Raw genomic sequence first — 19,712 nt, 5'->3', positions numbered from 1 at the left:
GGGGCTGCAGGAATTTTTCAGTGACATGTACTTGGTCTAACCATTTTCAGCTGCTTCATCAATGACAATTCCTCCATCCTCAGTTCAAAGTGGGGATGTTTGCAACTCCATCAGGTACTGAAGCAGAGCATGTCTATATGCAGCAAACCCTGGACAACATTCAGGCTTGGACTGATAAGTGACAAATAATATTTCATGACACACAGGTGCCAAGCAATGGTCATCTCCAAAAAGAGAGAATCTGACTATATCCCTTTGACATTTAATGGCATAACTTTTGCTGAATACCCCTCTATCAACACCTGGGGGTGATAATTGACCAGGAACAGAACTGGACCAGCCATATAAACACTGTGGCTACAAGAGCAGCTTGGTAATTGTGAATTATGAGTGATTACCTCACCTCCAGACTCCCCTAAGGCTGCCCATTGTCTCAAGGCACAAGTTTGATGAAATACTCTACTTGCTTGGATGGGTGCAGCACCAGCAACACTAAAGAAGATCAACACCATCCAGGTCTTAGCAGTCTACCTGATCTACCTCAACTAACATAAGCATTCATTCCCTTTACCACCAACCCACAGTAGCAGCAGTGTATACTATATACAAATTGTGCTGCAGCAACTCACCAATGGTACTTAAACAGCTCGTTCTCACTGGGTGAGATAGAGATAAATATACATTTGCCGGATTCACTCAGCGTCTGGGACCTAACAGCTATGCCTTGGAGACGTCGACTAGGCACTGTTTAGTACTGATCCACACAAACGTGGACCAAGCTTAACAGCACATTGAAGGTTTCCCAAGGCCAACCGAGACCCCTGGGTGGTCAGGGGCAGGGCAGAGTAGCACCTGACACTCCCCCTGGCACCTTGGCACCACCAGCCTGGGAACTTTGGCACTGGCACCCTTACGCTGCCGGAGTGCTCGGGTGGCAGTGCCACGGTGCTTGGGTGCCAGAGGGAGTACCTGAGTATCGCCCTGCCCAGAGCCTGACCACCTGGGGATCTCCAATAGCCTGGAAGACATGGCGACATCCCCCACGTTTGTGTGGACGAGTGGTAAACAGAGCCACGGTGGGACCTCCCAAGGACAAGCTTTCGTTCCCAGGCCACGGGAGAATCGGGCACCAACATATTTAATGAGCCTAATGGAGATTTGGTTGCATCTCGAGACATCACAAATGTCGCAAATCTCACAGGAGGCTTCTCTCGAGATTCAGTGATCTCGTCCTGAATCCAAGTCGGGCATGACGAGATTATTAGAACCGCGCCCTGATCTCTTGTACATTGGTGGATAGACTTTTCACATTTTGGCTAGGTTATGGCCAATATTACCAAGTTGTTCTACAGGATATAAGAAGCCGTAAGTAAGTGTTGATATTTGTTTTGTTTCAGATTTTCCACGGCCACCCACTAACTTAAACCTGGTTGAGGAAGTTCCGAGCACAGTGACCCTCTCTTGGGACCACACTCCAGATAACATAGAAGACGGCCGTGTACAGTATGTTATAATGAAGCGTGATGCCAGCACTGCAACCTGGTACACTGTATCAGACCGTGTCTTTGGCAATAAGTACACCGTGACAGGTCTACTTCCAGGCAGAAAGTATTTCTTCAGGGTTATTGCTCGCAACGATATTGGAGACAGTGATCCACTGGATTTGAAGGAACCATGGTACCTTGCCAGGGACAAAGGTAATCCCTTGATGTTGCTGGCCATCCCTGATGTGTGGAGACCAAAACAAATATTTTTAAAGAACTAGCAATTATATTATGGTGTCCCCTGTAGCGAGTTGAAGATTTTAGTCTTGAAAAGGGGATGTTGAAGAATGAGAATGGGGAGAGGATCCGTGTGACTTCTGAAAATATTAGGAGAGAAATTCTAGAGGTATTGATAGAGTCAGCTAAGTACTTTTCAATTAAACAGTGTTTTCTTTACCCATAGTATGTAGATCAAAAAAAACATTTCCCTAAGTATTGATTACATAAATAAATCCGTTCATATATGACAAGGGAGAAGTCAGCCCGAATTTTCACTGCAGAACTAGACATTTGGTCATCCACATTGGGAGCTCCTATACATTTATTTTTAGTGTACAGGCATCCTTTGTTGGACAGGCAACAGGTGTCTGTCTCTATCTATAACTTCACAAATGCATCAGTAAAAGTCTGCAGGGTAAGGTTAAAACAATTATTATTACACAATTACATAAATAATATAAAACAAAGTTCAAGATTGATTGAATCTATATGACAACTAAAGCACACAAGCCAAGGTACAACCAACTGACCAATTTTAAGATATCGCCTTACTGTTCCTTCTAAATTTTCTTTAAGGTTCGAGGTCTGAAATAATATTTTGAGCAAGAATATAAATATGAAATATTCCTTAAAAGATTTTCACAGGATCTTCTTGCCTTTATTGTTTGATGAATGTACTTCCACATTCTCATGTTTACGTTTTTTCAGAACATTCTCAGAATCATGTGACAAAAAGGGTGGCACGGTGGCGCAGTGGTTAGCACTGCTTCCTCACCGCCATTCTCCCCATGTCTGTGTGGGTTCTACTCCCACACCCAAAAGATGTGCATGGTAGGTGGATTGGCCATGCTAAATTGCCTCTTAATTGGAAAAAAAGAATTGGGTGCTTTAAATGTATAAAAAAGAAAAAAACATTTCAAAATGCAGCATTGCACGAACTTACAACACACAAGGCTTCAAAAACTCATACAGGCAGATTTGACACAAAGCAGATCCATCAATTTACCAGGAGCAATGTCTGCTGATGTATTTTAAATGTACTCCTTACCTACACCATGTAACAATCTCTTTTGCCTTGGGGCTTGAGGGTGAATACATACACAATGTCGTGTGGAAAATAGTTTCAAATAGTTTGTCCGAGAGGAAGGGGAGACTGACCTCTATTTATGTTATAACTACCCAAAAAAATAAAGTGTCTCTAGCACCTCCTGTTTGTGAAATAATAATCTGGACAAGCTTTCCATTGTGAAAAGAAACAGAACTCATTGACTTTCCACAATCTAGATGTCCGATTACAATTTCAAAGGACTTGAATCCAGTCCTGATTGAGTAAAATACACGCTACAAATACAGATTGGGCTGCTCGATTTGTATATGGATTTTGCTCTTGTTCAGTTTCCGAAATGCTCTTTAATTTTCTCGGGATAACTGACAGGAAAATGCAGAGCCTCTGAACAACAGCTTCCACCCATTGTTTTCAACAAATATTATATGCTTTTCTATTAACATCTTTTGAAAACTGGAAATACAGGTGAGCTTGTGCTACACACATTGTCAACCCACCCTGAACTTGTGCTACAGCAACTGTGTAATCCTGATTTGAAAGAAGGAGGAAAATAGGATAATGATTGTATGTGGATGATAGTACTGAAATGTTATCAGGTCAATGTCTAGGAAGAGCTGAGCAGGCTGAGATGTTTGTGGTCAGATCAGGTTGTTGGGATAGCAATATCTAAAGAGGTGGTACCAGCGGCAGGGTAGCACAGTGGTTAGCACTGCTGCCTCATAGCGCCAAGGGCCCAGGTTCAATTTCGGCCTTCGGTGACTGTTTGGAGTTTGTACATTCTCCCCATGTCTGCCTGGGTTTCCTCTGAGTGCTTAAGTTTCCTCCCACAATCCAAAGGTCTGTGGGTTCGGTGGATTGGCCATGCTAACATTGCCCCTCAGTGTCCAAAGGTGTGCAGGCTAGGTAGGGTTACGGGGATGGGGCAGTGGAGTGAGCCTAGGTGGGGTGATGTTTAAGAAGGTCAGTGCAGACTCGATGGGCTAAATGTCCTCCTTCTGCACTGGAAGGATTCTATGGTTCAATGGGCTAGAGAAATGCAAATTTGCACCCAGTTCTGAAAAAGGGTGCAAAGGTAAATCTGTAATACAGGCTTATCAGTTTAAAGTCGGTGCTGGGTACTTTTTTCGAAAATTAACACTCACTTGGACAGACATGGATTAATTAAGGAAAACCAACATAGATTTCTGACTGTCAAATTATACTTAACCAATTTGACTTGAGTTTTTTTGATGATTTGACGGTAAAAGGCTGAAGAGGGTTTTACAGTTGATGTTGTGTACATACACTTCCAAAGGGCATTTGCTAAAGTGCCACCTAACAGGTCTGTCAGAAAAGTTAAAGCCCAGGACAGTGGCAGCATTAACAAAGTTGGTTGAATGACAGAAACAGAGAAACGGTGATGCACAGTTGTGTTGCAGAGTGGAAGAAGGGAATAGTGGGACACCCCAGGGGTTGCATTAGGACCACTGTTCTTCGTGATCCATAATAACAACCTAAACTTGGACGTGGAGTGCACAATCTCAAAATTTGTAGATGAGGACGTCCGGTGGCAACATGTAGATGGAGGTCGCACGTTGGGTGGCTCCTGCTAGAGACCTCGGTTTTTGCCCCTTTTCATCCAGCTTTTGGGGGAAATTGTAAATTAACTTATCTTAATAGAATTGTGGGCACGAGAGGATTTCAAAATCTCAACGAAAGAATACTGGGAGAAATGGTGCGAGCACAAGATGGTGAAGAGTGTGGTTGGAGGAAAGATGGCGGGTGGGGCTGCAACCTTTACAGTGGATACGCTGGCTGAGGTGATGGCGGTGGAGTTTGAGCGGTGGCTGAGTCACTGGCTCCGATAAAGGAGGCTCTTAGAAAGACGTCGGAGGCAGTGCGCGTGCATGATGAGGTGCTGAACGGGGTGGAGGAAACATTGTCGTGACACAGTGAACAGCTCGCCTCGATAGAAGCGGAGTTGTTGAAAGTGGAGGACAGAAATAAGGGCTTGAGGACCTTGAGAACAGGTCGCAATGACAGAACATCAGAATCATGGAGCTGCCTGAAGGCCTGAGGTTGACAGAGCATTTTGCGAGGATGCTTGTGAAGCTGTTGGAGGTGGAAGAGGAAGCCCCCCCGCCCCCCCCCCCCCCCCTTCCGGTTGGTTGGGCCCATCAGTCCCTCCAGCCAAAGCCGCAGATGAACAAGCCGCCAACAGCTCTGATTGCCTGCTTTCATTGAGACTAGATCAAGGAACTGGCAGAAGGAGCAGGTATTGAGGTGGGCCAAACAGAATCGGGAGGTGAGGTGGAAAAGCAGTGCTATTTGTATATACCAGGATGTCACGGTGTAGCTGGAGAAATGGCGTGCGGTCTTTAACAGTGCAAAGGCAGCACTTTTCTAGAGTGGAGTGCACCTTGGGGTGGTCTACCCAGGGAGGCTGAGAGTTACACACAACTCCAGGGAACAGAGGAGGAGGAGGCGTTCGTGAAGGTGGAAGGTTTGAGACTGAACTGAGATGGACACTGGTACTTTGGTGTTGTGGTTGGAATGAGGCAAAAGTGGAAAAGTTCAATATTGTGAGAGGACCAGCCATTTGTTGGCTGGCCAGTTCATGCGGCCTCCTGGGAGATTGCTCAAATACAGGATGCAAGTGGGGTTAGTGTCTGCTCCAGAGAAGGTGAATAGGGCATTTGTGGAGCATTATCAAAAGATGTACAGGTTGGAGCCGCCAGGGGATGAGTTGGACGGAGTGGAGTTTTTGGAGGGATCGGAGTGCCCTATTGTCGAGGATAAGGAGGAGTTGGGGAAGCCACTGGGGATTGAGGAGGTTCGGACAGCCATAGGGAAAATGCAGACAACCAAGGTACCAGTGCCAGATGGGTTCCCGGTAGAATTTTATAAGAGGTTTGCAGACTGGTTGTTAGCGCTGTTGGTGGAGATGTTTGACAATGCGATGGCGAGGGGGCACTCCCGACGACGATGAGGCAGGCATCCATTTCACTCCAATGAAGAAGGATAAGGACCCGGTAAAGTTTGGGTGACACTGGTCGATATCTCTACTGAATGTGGATGCCAAGATTTTTGCTAAGGTGCTGGTGTTTGGTTGGAGGAGTGTCTTCCGCAGTAGGCTGGGGAGGATCAGACAGGGTTTGTAAAGGGGAGGCGGTTGTCTTTGAATGTGCAACATTTATTGAACGTGGTGCTATCTCTGTCGGAAAAGGGGAGCAGGACGTTATTGTGGCATTGGATGCAGAGGAGGCCTGTGACAGTGTGGGGTGGAGTGGAGTTCCTTGTTTGCGGTGTTGGAACGTTTTGGGATAGGGCCTAAATTTGTGTTGTGGGTTAAGTTGCTTCATAGGGAGCCCAAAGCGAGTGCCCGTATGAACGATGTGACTTCAGGATACTTCCAATTGTATAAGGGAACGAGGCAGGAGTGCCTTATGTTCCCTATGTATCGCGTTGGCGATAGAACTCTTGGCCATTGCACAGAGGCAGTCAGATAAGTGGAGGGGGATAGCGAGGCTGGGTGGACCATGGTGTTTCCCTATGCTGATGACTTTCTTCTGTATGTATCGGACCCGGTCCGCACAGTGGGGATATAATTGACTCGATTTGGGGGATTTCTCATGAGACAAACTGAAGCTTGAGAAAAGCAAGTGCCCTTCAGTTTCTCCACCGGGGAAGGGTACAGATTTGGGGGGTGTTTGCCATTTCATATTGGGACCTCCCAATTTAGGTATCTGAGGGCGCAGGTGGCTCGGATTGGGCCCGGCTCTGTAAATTGAACTTCACAAGCTTGGCGGGTAGGGTCAAGGTGGATGTACAAAGTTGGGATAGCCTCCCTCTGTCATTGTCCGGCAGGGTTCAATTGATAAAGATAAATATTTTACCACGATATTACGTGTATTCCAATGCCTGCCGGTGCTTTTGTCAAAAGCATTTTTTTCTGGGAGTGGAGCGGTTGATTACATCATTTATTTGGGTGGACAAGGTAGCCAGAATTTGGAAAACTGTGCTTCAGGGGGGTCGACAGTAGGGTGGTTTGGCTCAGCTGAATTTGATTTATTAGTGCTGGGCTGCGAATGCCGAGAAGGTGCTGGGCTGTTCGGGGAGCAAGGTGAAATTTGGGTTAAAATGGAGTCGGGCTCATATAAGGGGTGGGGAGGTTGCAGAAACCTATGACGGTACCAGTCCCATTCTCCCTGAGGAAGTACTTGGGCAGTCCGGTGGTAGTAGCTACTCTGAAGAATTGGAGGCACTTTTGGCAGCATTTAAAGTTCGGGGTGGTGTCAAAGCTGACGCCGATCTGTGCAAAACACCTATTTGAATAGACTAGATCAGATGGTAGATTCTGGGACTGGGAGGACAAGGGATGGAAGGAATGAAGGATTTGTTTCTGGAGGGGCAGTTTGTGGCTTGGAGGAGTTGATGGAGAAGTATGGGATCCCGCTGTCCAAACCTTGCCCGTATATGCAGGTGCGGGATTTTGCGAGGAAGATCTTTTCAATATTTCTGGTGATGCCACCTTCCTTGCTCTTGAACAGATTGCTGTCGGTGGTGGGCATTGAGGAGGTGGGTACCTTGGGGATTTATGGGAGGATTCTGGAGGAGGATATGGTAGCGCTGGGGGGGGGAGGAGGCATTATGGCTAAGTGGGAGGAGGAGTTGGGAATGGCTTTGGAGGAGGGGGTGTGGTGTGAAATGTTGCGCAGGGTGGGTGAACACAACAAATTTGTGTGCAAGACTTGGGTTGATTTAATTAAAGGTGGTGCATAGGGCACATTTAATGAGGTTGAGGATGAGCCGGCTGTTTGAGGGAGTGGAGGGCAAGTGCGGGCGATGTGAGACGAGCCAGGCCAATCACGTCCATATGTTCTGGCCTTGCTGATTGCTCGTAGGTGGGTGCTCTTGGCGTGGAGGTTAGCTCCTCCGCCCTGTGCCTCAGCTTGGCTGGGGGACTCAACACGCGACTGTGCATCTGGAGAGACAAGTTTTTCAGTCTGAACCTGACACTCTGATAAATGTTGGGAAAATTCCGCCCATTGATAAATGTCAAGAGGACAATGACAGGCAGGTGGAATAGGTAGACAAGTGACAGATGGGATTTAATACAGATTGGTAGAAAGAATGAAAAGAGACGATATAAAATTTGAAAACGGGCACAGGAGCAGAGGGACCTGGGAGTAAATATGCATAAATCATTGAAGTTGGCAGGGCTGGACTTTTAATGTAGAGGCCTAGCGTACAAAATAAATAGATTTATAGTTAACCTTTATAAAATGCAGGCTCAGCTGCAACTTAAGGCTGGTTTAGCTCAGTGGGTTAGACAGCTGGTTTGTAATGCAGAACAAGGCCAGCAGCGCAGGTTCAATTCCCATACCAGCTTACCCGAACAGGCGCCGGAATGTGGCGACTAGGGGCTTTTCACAGCAACTTCATACCTGTAACAATAAAAGTTTATTATTATTATCTGGGGTATTGTTCCCAATTATGGGCACCACACCTCAGGAAGGATCTGAAGACATTAAAGAAGGTCGGGAAAAAGTTACAAAAATTGCCCAGGGATGAAGGATTTCAGTTACACATATAGACTGGGGAAGCTGGGGCTGTTCTTCTGAGAGAGGAGAAGTTTGGGGATAAGGATTGTGAGAGGGCCTCAAAATCATAGATCAAGAGAAATTCTTCCAATTGACGGAGGGGTCGATAACCAGATGGCACCGATTAAGGTAAATGGCAAAAGAACCAAAGGCAATATGAGGAAAAACCTTTGTGCAGCAAATGGTTAGGATCTGGAATGCACCACCTGAGAGTGCAATGGATGCAGATTCAATTGTGGCTTTCAAAAGAGAATTGGATAACTATCTGAAAATAACATATTTGAAGGGCTGTGAGAAAAAGTGGAAGAGTGGGACTAGCTATGTTGCTCTTGCAGAGAGCTGGCATAAACATTACAGGCTGAATTATCTCCTGTGTTTTAAATATACTATGGCCGTGATTCAACTAAATGGGAAAAAAGTCCCAAAGCAAGTGCGTTGAGCTGTGTGTCTCCCGAGAAACATATGGCTACAAAATGCCATTCATGGTAAATAAGGGGCTTAAGGGGGAATGTACGTCCGAGGCCGCACAAGGCCCCATTTTCTACACTGAGGCACTCTGCTCACCAGAACTCCTCAGAGTAGCGGGAGATGGTGTCCCGATCTACGGTGCCGCCGACATGACCCCTGACAAGCCCCAACACTATGGGAGGTTCCCCAGCCCCCCACAATGCTCCAACACCCGCTGAAGGCACTTGCGGCTACCAGCACACAAAAAATGCCTTGGCAGTGATCCTCTCAGAGACCCCCACAAGTGCCATTCCATCTGGTCCCTGCTTGAGGGGACCAGTGCTGAATGGTGCTAGCCCACGGTATCTGTTACGAAGGGGATAATCCCAGTGCTCTAATATGCAGATTTGCTAAAAGGTGATCCTGCCCACAATGGGTGGAATTTCCATTGCAATGTCTCGTGAGTTCCCTCTAGATCACGTGTAGTGCTACAACCCAGGTAGATCCCGGGAGCGGGTCTCCTGACATTTATTGGTCACACTGCACCACGGTGAGCTGCGTTTCGGGTGCAACATGGCCATTGGAGCATGCCCTATGATTCTAAGGTTCAAGTGGTAAGATGGTAGCAGAACAGAAGTAGGATTGGTTGAGCACAAAGTAAGGGATGGCCAACATTCTTATGAATGCTATTGTACTGATGAAAAACACTGCAAAACGTCAATAAGTTATCGGTGTTTCCAGATCATGGAACAGGAACAAATTAAAAACCTGGTCTTTTGAGGTTAGTGAACTTGAACGTCTCGCAGATTTTGAACAAATAATTAATGCTGCCCCCGCGGGGCAACCTCCAACCCTTTACTAAAGGTTAGCATGAGTGCTCCCACCACCCAGGCATGAGACGAGGGTGACCCTGCCCCACACCTATCCATCACTGTGGGCATTGTAGCATCTTTCCCCCCCACCCCACCCAAGTGAGCATACCCCTCCATCTTCAGGCTCCTCCTCTTTCAGGGATTAGTGCATTGTAAGAGGTGCAGTCCTTCAGGCGAAGTTTTAAACTGACACACATTCCAGTGATTCAGGCAGACATTAAAGACCCATGGTACTATTCAGAGAACAGGGAGAACAGCCACCATTCATCTCTCAACCAATACCACCAAAACAGACAAACTGGTCATTCAGTTAACTGAACATTAATTTCATTTCCTGTTTGTGGTGCCATGGGAGTGCCCCTTTAAAAAATGTTTTTGTCTTATCACATGGCTTCAGTGATGTTCTGTGGATGGAGCTGGGATGTGGCTCTGTGAGTTTCACTTTCGCTTTGTTTTTGGATTTGTTTGAACTGTACAGGTTGAAAGAAGGGTTTCTCTATCTTCATTTTAAAAGCTGTTTCCAGACTGCCTGATAACTTAAAAGAGATAACTGCTTTCTGGGAGGAATTTAAACCTGCTGTATGAAAGGGAAACAAGAATATCAATAACATGTCTTATACCAGTGAGAATGCCATGTGCTGGGCCATACAATTTGAAAAGGGGTTTCTGGTTTTACTTGGATTTTGTTACTGCGTTGGAACAGTTAAGGAGGAATTCATTAAGGGTTATACATAGATTACTGTAGCTGTGCAGGGTCTTTATGTTTGTAGTTTATAAAAATTCTTACTGAGTGTGTTTATACAAATGTTAACTAAATCCGTAGAATAAAACTTGTTTTCTTTGATTAAAAGCACCTAAGAACTCTGTTTAATAACACCTGCAAGGCAGGCTCTTGTGTTCATCGTAACCAACATCAATAAACAATTGTAGGTCAGGTGAACTCCATGATATATTTTGGAGTTTTCTAAACCCTGGCCCATAACAGTGGGATCTCACTTTGTGCAAATTAGCTGCTGTGCATATGTAACCATGACGTCACTCCAAAGTAATTTAATGGCTAAAATATCCTGAGGCTATGATAAAGTACTATTGTTTATTGTTTCAAATTCTTTCCTTCCTTCCTAGAACGTTTCAGCCTCCAATTTAAGGAATACCAGGCGAAGGACTGGAACCATGCCCCTGAGTTCATCACACCACTGAAAGACCACACAGTTCACCGTGGCAATGATTGCACTATGAGCTGTGCCATTATTGGAAATCCAAAGCCACACATTGCCTGGTACAAAGGCAAGGTCCTCATTTCCGAGAATCTCAAATATTGGTACACGTCCTCAAATAGTGTCTGTACCCTGACCATTCCCAGTGCAGAATTGAAGGATGCTGATGAGTACATAATTGTGGCTGAAAACTCCCTGGGGAAGGCCAAATGCTCCTGCAAGGTGACTGTGCATGGTAAGTTAATACCTACAGTGATTAATGTTGGACTTTCATCACTAGGCTCCTCTTCTTTATAGACCAGCATTGGGATTCCTGAGAATTCTGTATCAGTGCTGAACTGTACAGAGCAAAACAAGTTGAAGTAAAGGTAAAGATCCAGTGGATTGAGGTCACCTGGAAATACAGCATGATACAATGCCACCAAGAGGGGAGGGAAGAAAACTCGAAAAAAAATTCCATTCAACTAGTTGCTGAGGTTGACTGTGAGTAACTATAGTGAATGTGCCATCAGAGCCAGAAACCATATTTACTGAATGAACTTTCTTGTAAGTTGGTTAAAACACCCAGCAGTGGATATGCTATATCTTTATTGATTTTGATGAGTTCCCAAACATTCTGCAGATGGGTAGATATATGTAAGGTGAATATTAAGTTCAGTAGAAGGAGTATCAATCAAGTGAACTGCTCTGTCTTTGACATTGCTAAGCTTCACAAGTGTTGCTGCAGCTGCACTCACCCAGGTAATTGGTGTGGATTGCATCGCATTCCTGATTTAAGCCATCTTGATTGTTAGAAAGGCTTTGGGCGATCGTGAGAAACCGTAGAACTGCAGTCCTGTTAGTTTGATGCCAGTAGTAGGGAAAATGTTAAAATCTATGTAAAGAATGTGATAACTTGTGATAACTGAACATTTAGAAAATAATAATATGATTGAGCAGAGTCAACATGGACTTACAAAAGGGAAATCATGTTTGACAAACCTGCTGGAATTATTTTGAGAATTTTACTTGTGATGATATAAAACTTGGTGGGAATGTAAGTTGTGAGGAAGATGCAGGGAGACCTCAAGTGAACTTGGAAAGGCTAAGTGAATGGGTAGTTTTCTTCTCATTTGCGGGCGCTTTAGGCAACTTTTAGAAAGATAACACATTAGAAATTTATCTCTCTATTCAAAAAATGACACAAATGTGCACTTTTATGAACAAACTTCAGATAGGCAGAGTAATTTATTAACTTAACATCTTGTCACTAGATTGAACACTGTGGGATATCTGAAGTTATTTTGGCTTGCACAAGTGATGTGACCATCAATTCACAAGACACATGGTTGGAAGTGAACAGTGGTTTTAATAATCTCACAACGGAGCCTGCCTGCGACGAGATGAACTGGCAGGCAGGCTCAGACTGCCAAGCTTTATACAACCAGTTGGTGGGGGGAGCCATGGACGGAGCCAAGGGTGGAGCCCAGTACAAACTCCCGTACACTCCCAGTACATCTACCCCTAGGGGCAAAGCCGCGCAACTGCTCGTGTGCGAGCTTACACAGAGTACATCATATGTAATAACAGTGTGAATTACGCTACTGTGATTCACCACATTCACCCCCGTAAAAAAATTGAGTCCAGCGGGGGTGATGTGTCTACAATTTTCCAGATTACGGGTTACAGTTACAAGTTACAATTTACAGGTTAAGTCGATCCGGAGGCCAAGTGGTCCTCTGGGATTGGCGAAGCATCGGGGTTGCAGCCTCTTCTGGTTGCTGGGAGGTGGTGGTTTGCGAAGGAACCATGGCTGACTCCGGCGGTGATTCGTTTAGAGCTTCGTATCCGACTGGTTTGGCTGGTGACGGGGAGCACCGGAAACCCAATGGCGTGGTGGCGCCGGGCGCAGGGGGTTGGGAGGGGTATAGTGCGAGAGGTATCTCAGTGGAGGTAGTGTTGGAGTAGGATCCTGCAGGTGCCAGGTCCCGGAGAGAAACAGTGTCCTGACGTCCGTCAGGGTACTCTATAAATGCGTAGTGTGGGTTTGAATGGAGCAGGAGCACTCTCTCTACGAGTGGATTAGTCTTGTGAGTCCGGACGTGCTTCCAGAGGAGAACCGGGCCCGGTGTCTTTAACCATGCTGGGAGCGAAACCCCCGTGGTAGTGCCCCTGAATAAAACAAATAGCCACTCGTGAGGGGTCTGGTTGGTGGCCATACATAGGGGGGACCTAATAGCATGGAGTGCATTGGGAGGACTTCCTGCCAATGGGAGGTCGGGGGCTTCCTGGACCGGAGGGTCAGTAGGACGGTCTTCCAGACCGTTGCGTTCTCCATCTCAACCTGCCCGTTCCCCCTGGGGTTGTAGCTGGTAGTCCTGCTCGAGGCAATGCCCTTTTCGAGCAGGTACTGAAGCAGCTCGTCGCTCATGAAGGACGAACCCCTGTCGCTGTGTATGTATCTGGGGAACCCGAACAGAGTGAAGATACTATGCAGGGCCCTAATGACTGTGTGGGAGGTCATGTCGGGGCACGGGATAGCAAAAGGGAAGCGAGAAAACCCGTCGATGATGTTCAGGAAGTACACATTCCTATTGGTCGAGGGGAGTGGCCCTTTGAAATCGATAGCGAGCCGTTCAAAGGGCCGGGAGGCCTTGACCAGGTGGGCCCTGTGCGGTTTGCACTCCACGCAGATCGGGCAGTCCCTGATGGCCTTTACCTCCTCGGTGGAGAAAGTCAGATTTCGGGCTTTGACGTAGTGGGCGTGCCGGGTGACCCCGGGTGGCAGAGGTCATCGTGGATAGCTTTCAGGCGGTCGTCTTGCACGCTGGCGCACGTACCGCGGGACAGGGCATCTGGGGGCTCGTTGAGCTTCCCCGGTCGGTACATAATATCGTACTTGTAGGTGGAGAGTTCGATCCTCCACCGTAGGATCTTATCATTTTTGATTTTGCCCCTTTGGGAGTTGTCGAACATAAAGGCGACCGATCTTTGGTTGGTGATGAGGGTGAACCTCCTACCTGTGAGGTACTGCCTCCAGTGACCTATCGCTTCCACGATGGCTTGTGCTTCCTTTTCGACCGAGGAGTGTCGAAGTTCCGAAGCAGAGAGGGTTTGGGAGAAAAAGGCGACTGGTCTCCCTGCCTGGTTTAGTGTGGCTGCGAGAGCGACCTCTGAGGCGTCGCTCTCCACCTGAAAGGGACGGATTCATCCACCGCCTGCATGGCCGCTTTGGCGATATCCTCCTTAATACGAGTGAAGGCCTGACGAGCCTCATCCGATAGAGGGAAGAGTGTGGCCTTAAATAGTGGGCGGGCTTTGTCCGCATATTGAGGGACCCACTGGGCATAATATGAGAAGAATCCCAGGCATCTTTTGTGGGCCCTGGGGCAATGAGGGAGATGGAGTTCTAAGAGGGGGCGCATATGGTCCGAGTCGGGGCCCAGGACTCCGTTCTCCAGGACATAGCCGAGGATGGCTAGCCTGGTCGTGCGGAAAACGCATTTCTCCATGTTATAGGTAAGGTTGAGTTTCTGGGCAATCCGGAGAAATCGATCGAGGTTAGCGTCGTGGTCCTGCTGGTCGTGGCCGCAGATGGTGACGTTATCCAGGTACGGAAACGTGGCCCGCAGCCCGTACTGGTCCACCATTTGGTCCATTGCTCGTTGGAACACCGAGACCCCATTAGTGACGCCAAAGGGAACCCGGAGGAAGTGGAAGAGGCGGCTGTCTACCTCAAACGGCGTGACGTGGCGATCCTCCGGGCGGATTGGGAGCTGATGGTATGCAGACTTCAGATCCACCGTGGAAAAGACTTTATAGTGGGCGATCTGATTCACCATGTCTGCAATTCTGGGGCGGGGATACGCATCGAGGAGCGTGAACCGATTAATGGTCTGGCTATAGTCCACTACCATTCGGAATTTTTCCCCAGTCTTGATGACCACCACCTGAGCTCTCCAGGGACTGTTACTGGCCTCTATGATCCCATCACGTAGGAGCCTATGGTCCTCAGTTCTGATACATACCCTGCCCTGCAGGCTGTATCGCCTGCTGCGAGTGGCTACGGGTTTGCAGTCCGGCGTGAGATTGGCAAAGAGTGGATGGGGGTCGATTTTTAGAGTGGCGAGGCTACAAATAGTGAGTGGGGGGGGGGGCAAGGGCCCGCCGAAGTTAAGTGTGAGGCTTTTGAGGTTGCACTGGAAATCGAGTCCCAGTAGGAGTGGGGCGCAGAGTTCAGGGAGCATGTACAGCTGGAAGTTTGAGTAGCTAGTGTCCTGAATCATTAGGGTCGCGACGGTGCGCCCTTGGAGGTGAACAGAGTGGGAGCCCGAAGCGAGGGAGATAGTTTGCTGTGCAGGGAAAATAGTGAGCGAACAGCGTCTTACCAGATCTGGGTGTACGAAGCTCTCGGTGCTCCCGGAGTCGAAGAGGCACGGTGTCCTATATCTGTTGATCTGAATGGTCATCATAGAATTTCGGAGGTGCTTTGGACGCGACTGGTCCAGTGTCACTGCGCTTAGTTGCAGGTAGTCGGCAGCTCGATCAGCTGTGCTGGAGTGGCCCCGTGATGACTGCCCTCTGAGTTCGGAATCTTCTCGTCGAATTTCTGATTTGGAAGAGGATGGAGCCCAAGATGGCCGCCCCCATGAGTAGCACATGGCCGGCCGCATGGAGGAGGATTGCCAAGATGGCTGCCCCCATGGGTCGAACATGGCCGGCAGCATGGAGGAGGATTGCCAACGTGGCCGCCCCCATGGGTCGCACATGTCGGGTGGGGGAGGAGTTGGCATACAGGCTGCAGCATTTCGGGGCCTGCGGGCCTGTGGATTCTGGAAACGAGTGCTCTGGGCTGCAGGGGAGTTAGGAGAGGAGGCCTGCTTTTCAGACTCGGGCATAGTGTCCCTTGCGACAGCAGCTGCTGCAGGTCGCGTTACGGGCCAGGCAGTACTGCCGTGGGTGCTGGGGCTGCCCGCAAAAGTGGTACACTGGAGCTGCGTGATGGCTGGGTGGCCACGTGGCGCAGGCCTGGGGCAGTCGCTGGTCGGGGGCCCAGGATGGGGTCGCTTGGTCCGCGGGGAACGAGGTGAGGCTGCAGAATGAGACCTCCATAGTGATAGCTAGTTCTACCGTGTCCTCTAAGTTCTGGGCCCCTTTTTCTAACAACCGCTGGCGCACATAGTTCGATCTGAGGCCTGCCACGTACATGTCTCTAACGGCAAGTTCCATGTGTTGTTCGGCTCATACAGCCTGATAATTACAGTCCCAAGCTAAAATCTTTAACTCCCGCAGGAATTCTTCTAACGACTTCGCGGGGCTCTGGCGGCGGGTCGTAAAAATATGGCATGCGTAGACCTCTTTGATGGGCCTCACGTACATTCGATCTAGCATGGCTAGGGCCCCCGTGTACGAGTTGGTACCATTTAGTTGAAAAGATATACGGTGGCTCACCCTTGCATGCAGTAGGTTGAGTGTCTGCCCCTCTGTAGTTTCTGGAGTACTTGATTCAGCCAGGTAGGCCTTAAAACATCTGAGCCAGTGTAGAAAGATTTCTCTTGCCTCTGCAGCCAGCAGGTCGAGTTCTAGTCGGTCAGGTTTGAGGGCTGATTCCATAGTTGTTTCTTTGAGTTGTTTCTTCGATTTCTTCTTGTTTCCTGAGATTATTAAATTGATGTGACCATCAATTCACAAGACTCATGGTTGGAAGTGAACAGTGGTTTTAATAATCTCACAACGGAGCCTGCCTGCGACGAGATGAACTGGCAGGCAGGCTCAGACTGCCAAGCTTTATACAACCAGTTGGTGGGAGGAGCCATGGGCGAAGCCAAGGGTGGAGCCCAGGACAAACTCCCGTACACTCCCAGTACATCTCCCCCTAGGGGTAGAGCCGCGCAACTGCTCGTGTGCCGAGCTTACACAGACATAGTACATCATATGTAATAACAGTGTGAATTACGCTACTGTGATTCACCACAACAAGTAGTCAATGTCTGCCCACATTCTTGATGTAGCAATACGGAGTTTTCCAGATATACGTCTGTCAGGAATGACCTTGATAATGTTTTGATGTTTTTCATTCTTGAAAACACTGTTCAGAGCTATATGTGCTGCCAAACAGTACAATGAACCAAAGGTATGTTTTGATAGATTTGGAATTCCGACAGTTAAAAACGTTGAGGGCAATTTTCACAATCGGCCACTTCTGGATTAGAGGAAGATTGTCTTTGAGTGGGAAGTATAATTCTAGGATTCTAGTTTCTACAGTGTGAAGCCCAGTCCCAAACCGGGACCTGGCACCAGCATTAACACTGAGGTTCAGTCCCGACTTTACTCCACATCTCCTCCTGCTACCCCCTGTACTGAGAAGAATAATTTTTATCCCTCTTCTTTTTGAGAAAAGTTTCTGACCACGTCTAACTTTAGATATTTCTTAATTTAATGACGTTCTTACGCATCTCACACTCTCAAATCCTGAAATCTTAGAAGTTCAGAAACCATGGATCTTCCCACTGGTGATATTTGTCATTAGACTCTGAAATATGACTTGTTCTTCAACTAAGTGTGTGAAAAGTTATTCCCCTCGACCAACATGTCCCAGAGTTCTGCTGCCATTTGTGCCCTGCCTCATATGTGCTCTGTAAGATCCAGACAGCTACTAGAAGGGACCATAGACAGATGGGGTGCAATTCTCCGCTCCCCAGGCCGGGTGGGAGAAATGCGGGAGGGCCGCTCTGGCATCCCCCGCGATTCTCCCACCCACCCCAAAATGGCGTGTCGCTTTCCGCTTGGAGAATCGCGGGTCGCCGTTTTTCACGGCAACCCGCGATTCTCCGGCCCGGATGTGCCAAGCGGCCTGCCGTTCCCGACCTGTTCACGCCGGCGGCAACCACACGTGGTCGCTGCCGGCGTGAACAGTGCGCCAAAGGTCAGTTTGGGGCTTGTGGGGCACGGAGAGGGAATTGAGCACCACGGCCGTGCTCGGGAGGGTACTGGCCTGCGATCGGTGCCCACCGATCATCGGGCTGGCGTCTACAAGAGACGCACTCTTTCCCCTCCGCCGCCCCGCAAGATCAAGCTGCCACATCTTGCGGGGCAGCGGAGGGGAAGATGGCAACCGCGCATGCGCAGGTTGGCGCCGGCCAACCTGCGCAAGCGCGGCTGACGTCATTAGGCACCAGCGTCAAGGCCCGGCGGCCGAGTTCCCCGCAACACCGCTCCTCGCCCCCCCGGAGGGGGGGGGGGGGAATAGGGGGTGAGGAGCGGCCTCCGACGCCGTCGTGAAACACTCCGGGTTTCACGACGGTGTCGGCAGTTGAGGAGAATTCCACCCATGATTTTTGAGTGAAAGCATGGTGGCTGCAGCTCCCAAATCTCAGGGAACCCATACTGTGTCCTTGCTCATATTTATGCCAGTTACGTGAAGGGAAAAAAAGGTCACTGAGTAACTGAGCAAATCCTAGCCATGTTTCAAGTTGTACCCCTCAGATCCACAATCCTCACCGCTGTCTCTGCACAGTTGGTGAAGCAGATGAATACCTATGGTGGGCTGGATTCTGGCCTGTGGGCCGTATGTTGGACAATCCCGGACATGAGGGATGAGCTCCAAAGGGCCTAACGGCCTATTTCAACCATGACTTCTCAATTTTTAATAAGAAGCAACAGAGTAAAATGAATTGACAGACAGTGAAAAACTGGATGAATCAGAGGAGAAAGATAGAATAGAATGAAACAGAGAGAGAAAACAAAAGAGGAAAATCAATAAGAGATAGATAGAGAGGGAGGTAAGGAGAGAAGAACGATGAATTAAATTATGACTCTGCTATTTTACAGAAAAAGGAGTTACCATCATACAAAATTCAATTGGAGAAAGTCCACGTAGGGCTAAGCACATCATGTAAATTCAGCCTGGGCCGCAGCGAAGACTGGCAGAGATCGACACTAGCTCTTTGCTGCTATTGTGAAGATTAAGCTTACTATCAGAGAAGCAATATTTGTTGGACATAATGAATGTACATCATTTCCAAACTATCTGCCAATTGTCTTTTGATATTCTTGAATCACTTTCAGAACCAGGAACAAGATTGTGTTCAACATCCATATCAATATTTAACCTCTGTGATTTTCTGAAGGAGCTAAGACCTGAGACAGTAAAGATTGTAAAGCTGCATGTTACTTATGAGAATAATTTTTATTGTACACTGTAGTTTGATCTCATGCTACCTAGTTGTAAAACAAATGTACCATGTCCTAGCTACTGAGATAATTTCAGGAAAAATAGTTCATTCACGAAAATCTTTGTTAAATGACAAAATACTCCTCCGGGTCAAGAAGTCAACTTTGAATATTGCATCTCTTCAGTACAATTGGTGAGAGCTGGTTTCGATCCTTGCCCTGCTTTGCATTCTGGGAAGGATGACATAATTTGCACCAGTGTGCTATAAAACTTAATGAATCAAATAAATATTGAAGCATTGATAAATAACTCTTGTTTTTGAGCAATAATTGTCCAGAACATTTGTTGGAATGCTGGTGTTCACAAATAATATTAAAATTCCATGGAGTAGCTCAGTGGGTAGCATTGTTGCTTCACTGCGTCAGGGTCCCAGGTTCTATTCCCGTCTTGGGTCACTGTCTGTGCGGAGTCTGCACATTCTCCCTGTGTCTGTGTGAGTTTCCACTGGGTACTCCGGTTTCCTCCCACAAGTCCCGAAAGACGTGCTGTTAGGTAATTTAGGCATACTGAATTCTCCCTGTGCACCCGAACAGGTGCCGGAATGTGGTGACTA

At 47.8% G+C, this 19,712-nt stretch overlaps 1 protein-coding gene across 1 annotated transcript in view; it reads left to right on the top strand.

Moving 5' to 3' along the window:
* Window positions 1-19,408, top strand: part of LOC119971662 (immunoglobulin superfamily member 22-like) — a 148,213-nt gene extending 128,805 nt beyond the window's left edge. Inside the window, exons 21-23 of the mRNA XM_038807516.1 lie at window positions 1,398-1,697; window positions 10,856-11,182; window positions 18,757-19,408. Coding sequence (XP_038663444.1) covers window positions 1,398-1,697; window positions 10,856-11,182; window positions 18,757-18,824 — 695 coding nt within the window. The 3' untranslated portion in view covers window positions 18,825-19,408. The remainder of the gene's footprint in view (window positions 1-1,397; window positions 1,698-10,855; window positions 11,183-18,756) is intronic.
* The last annotated feature ends 304 nt before the right edge of the window (window positions 19,409-19,712 follow it).

This window comes from Scyliorhinus canicula, chromosome 9 (assembly GCF_902713615.1).
Source record: "Scyliorhinus canicula chromosome 9, sScyCan1.1, whole genome shotgun sequence".
NCBI classification, from domain to species: Eukaryota; Metazoa; Chordata; class Chondrichthyes; order Carcharhiniformes; family Scyliorhinidae; genus Scyliorhinus; species Scyliorhinus canicula.
Note: the sequence above shows the minus strand (reverse complement) of the source record. Positions and strands in the feature narration are given on the sequence as shown.